The sequence below is a fragment of the Nansenia antarctica genome (genome assembly GCF_963989245.1).
Source record: "Nansenia antarctica genome assembly, chromosome: 1".
NCBI classification, from domain to species: domain Eukaryota; kingdom Metazoa; phylum Chordata; class Actinopteri; order Argentiniformes; family Microstomatidae; genus Nansenia; species Nansenia antarctica.
In genome coordinates this window covers 42,183,247-42,186,452 of record NC_137674.1, presented here as the reverse complement: position 1 = coordinate 42,186,452, position 3,206 = coordinate 42,183,247, and the positions used below count along the sequence as shown (strand labels likewise).

General features: G+C 44.0%; 1 protein-coding gene across 1 annotated transcript; it reads left to right on the top strand.

Moving 5' to 3' along the window:
- Positions 1–1,571: 1,571 nt before the first annotated feature.
- On the top strand, positions 1,572–2,937 carry gsc (goosecoid; the record flags this gene model as incomplete). Its single annotated transcript, XM_080547409.1, has 3 exons — positions 1,572–1,881; positions 2,231–2,490; positions 2,788–2,937. The coding sequence occupies 3 exons, from the start codon at positions 1,572–1,574 to the stop codon at positions 2,935–2,937; spliced, it is 720 nt and encodes a 239-aa protein (XP_080403535.1).
- Between the last annotated feature and the right edge of the window lie 269 nt (positions 2,938–3,206).

The window sequence follows — 3,206 nt, the reverse complement described above, 5'->3', positions numbered from 1 at the left end:
CATTGGAGTAAAATTGTCGTAATCATAGGCTAATATTCGCAAACCGTGCTTGCACCACTTTTAAATCGATCACTGATACTTTGAATGCAATCAACACGTTCTTGAATGTAAAACCATGTGGCGCGAGCTCAATTACCGAATGGATAAAGCACTGAGACTCTGAATACACGTCCCCATCTCTCAAATAGCCTACGTCCGAGCTACATTGAATATCCTCTAGGTAGCATTCTCTCATTTCCCTCCCAAGCATTCAATTAGATTAGCCGTGTAATTGTAATAAGTTTTCTTTTACTTGGAGGATGAAAACGCTAATGGCCGTTATCTTATCACAGCGAGAGTAATATGTTCAGTGAATGGAGTAGGCTAGTTAGCGAAGGTGTTTAAAGTTAACACGAACGATTTCCTACCCACTGAGATGGCCTCGCTGATGGGGTAAACACGCTAATCTCCTCATGGTCATCTCCTGCGGTGAGCGTTATGACGGTCGTGTCAGACCGGCTTTTTCACAAATAACATGCACCATTAGGCGTATAGCCAGAGACGCGTTGAATCCATAGGCATTATGTTTGACTGAGTGTTATACATTTTTGCTTTGTTTATTATATTGAAACATTAGACTGCGACAGAGGCCTCGTTTACAATGGTATGACGTTGATATATTTAGATACATACAATCATGACATTCAATTTTGCATTGATATTGGAAATTATATATTTCAAACACACACAAACACACACACACACACGCACACACACACACACACACACACACACACACACACACACACACACACACACACACACACACACACACACGCATGCACGCATACACACACACGCACGCACACACGCACACACACACACACACACACACACACACGCACACACACACGCACGCACGCACACACACACACACACACACACACACACACACACACACACACACACACACACACACACACACACACACACACACACACACACACACACACACACACACACACAGTATCTGACAAACCTTCAGGCTTTTGATAAAAGTAAGATTAATGAGTAGCAGGAAGTAGCCGAACATTCGCAGACATTATCTCACAAGGAATTTGTTTGCAAATCCTTGTGCGGGCAATGAAATTAATCTGATTACTTTGTACAATTAGCTTTCAATGCTGACACAGCACCGAGTTGGGTGGTTTGTTTAAAAAGCGACCTATACGGACTAACTTAATTTAATTAATTCTCAATACACAGATCTATGCCCTTCACACCATTGTGAGCTAACCCCTAAAGCAGCCAATCTCTGGTTCGGCTTGTCGTCCGCATTTCCAGAGCAGGCGAACTCATCGATGACGTCAGCCGAGTATATAACCAGGCAGGATTTCATCTGGACCACGAAAACAAGTCAGTGTAGTATAGCCTCTCAACGCACCGGACCACGGAGTCCAAAAAGAGAACCGAACACGCCAAAGTCAACAAACTCGTTGTTATGATGCAGATTTAGGAACTTTATACGGACTTGTAACACGAATTTAGGACTTTGAACGACGCGATTTTAATCTCCACTCTTCGTGTTGGTGATGCCCGCTGGTATGTTCAGCATAGACAGTATCTTGGCCGCCAGACCCAGCTGTAAGGACTCCGTGCTGCTCCACCGGAATGCCCCGCTTGTGTTCTCCAACCTGACGGACTCTCTCTATTCCGATTACAGTGGACTCTATTCGCACACCACTGGACCTTCTCCCCCGGGTATTCCGTCGGTGAACGGGACTAGAATAGGATATAATAACTATTACTATGGACAACTTCATGTGCAGGGGCCCGCTGGTCCTGCCTGCTGCGGTGCCATTCCAACCCTCGGCTCGCAGCAGTGCCCGTGCATTCCATCAGGTAGGTTGCACTCACATAATATAGCTCCATTTTATTTGTTGACATAACCGTAACATGTTTTTAGAGGAATGGGATATTTTCATCGCTCGTAGGCTATATCTGTAGGCTATATGATTGATGTTTCGAATTATTGACGAATTTAACGCACATTGCGCAACATGGCTGTGCGTATTTGTTAATATGCTCCAACTTGTAATGTTTATGTAGCCTATAAGTAGCCTACGAATGTCCATATACGTTTTAGAGATAATCGTATGACTCTAATCGAGCGGCTGACAGACCTAAGGTTATTGTTCATATCAGTTTATTTGGTTTGATATCCTACTAAATGTTTATTTTTCCCCTGTAGGGTACGACAGCGCTGGCTCGGTGCTCATATCGCCTGTCCCGCATCAGATGATGTCCTATATGAACGTGGGGACCCTGTCGCGGACAGAGCTGCAGTTACTGAACCAGCTGCACTGCCGACGGAAGAGGAGACACCGCACCATCTTCACCGACGAGCAGCTGGAGGCCCTGGAGAACCTCTTCCAGGAGACCAAGTACCCGGACGTCGGCACGCGGGAGCAGCTCGCGCGTAAAGTGCACCTCCGAGAGGAGAAAGTCGAGGTGAGTTAGCCTATTTTACTGTATTTCTCCCTACACACAATTTGGAGAAGCACCTTTTAATTAGCATATGTCTAACCAAAACACGCCTAACATCCGTGGTATCTTGCGCATTTTAACATATGACTCAAACTCGCAAGGAGACCAAGCTTATAGGCCTATACCCAACGTTGCGCCCGTTGTAACAACGTTCGTTGTTGTGTTTTTAGTGACACCATTCAATTACAGACAAATGATAGGCTCATTGACAAATATAATAGGTTTGCGCTTTAAAGAGATTTTCCTTCTATTTTCGCATAGGTGTGGTTCAAAAACAGACGAGCGAAATGGAGAAGACAGAAAAGGTCGTCATCGGAAGAGTCGGAAAACACACAGAAATGGAACAAATCAACGAAAACATCCACAGAGAAAACCGAGGAAAGCAAAAGTGACGTGGATTCGGACAGCTGATAAAAGTCTATTTAAAAAAAAGACCGTTAGGCTTATAGGTGGATGCGCACATCTTGCACATACTCATACATTTAAGATTCGGACTTGTACATGTGTAAATGTCATGTGGACTGATGACATTTGTGTAATGAAATGTGTTTCCATGATGTTGCACAATTGTATTGTAAATATTACTTTTATTATTGCTATGAGTAGGCTATTTATATTTAATTTAAGTTTACGCACACCTATGGGTATGGGGCCAGTGGGAGTTTTGGCGTGCCTGAATA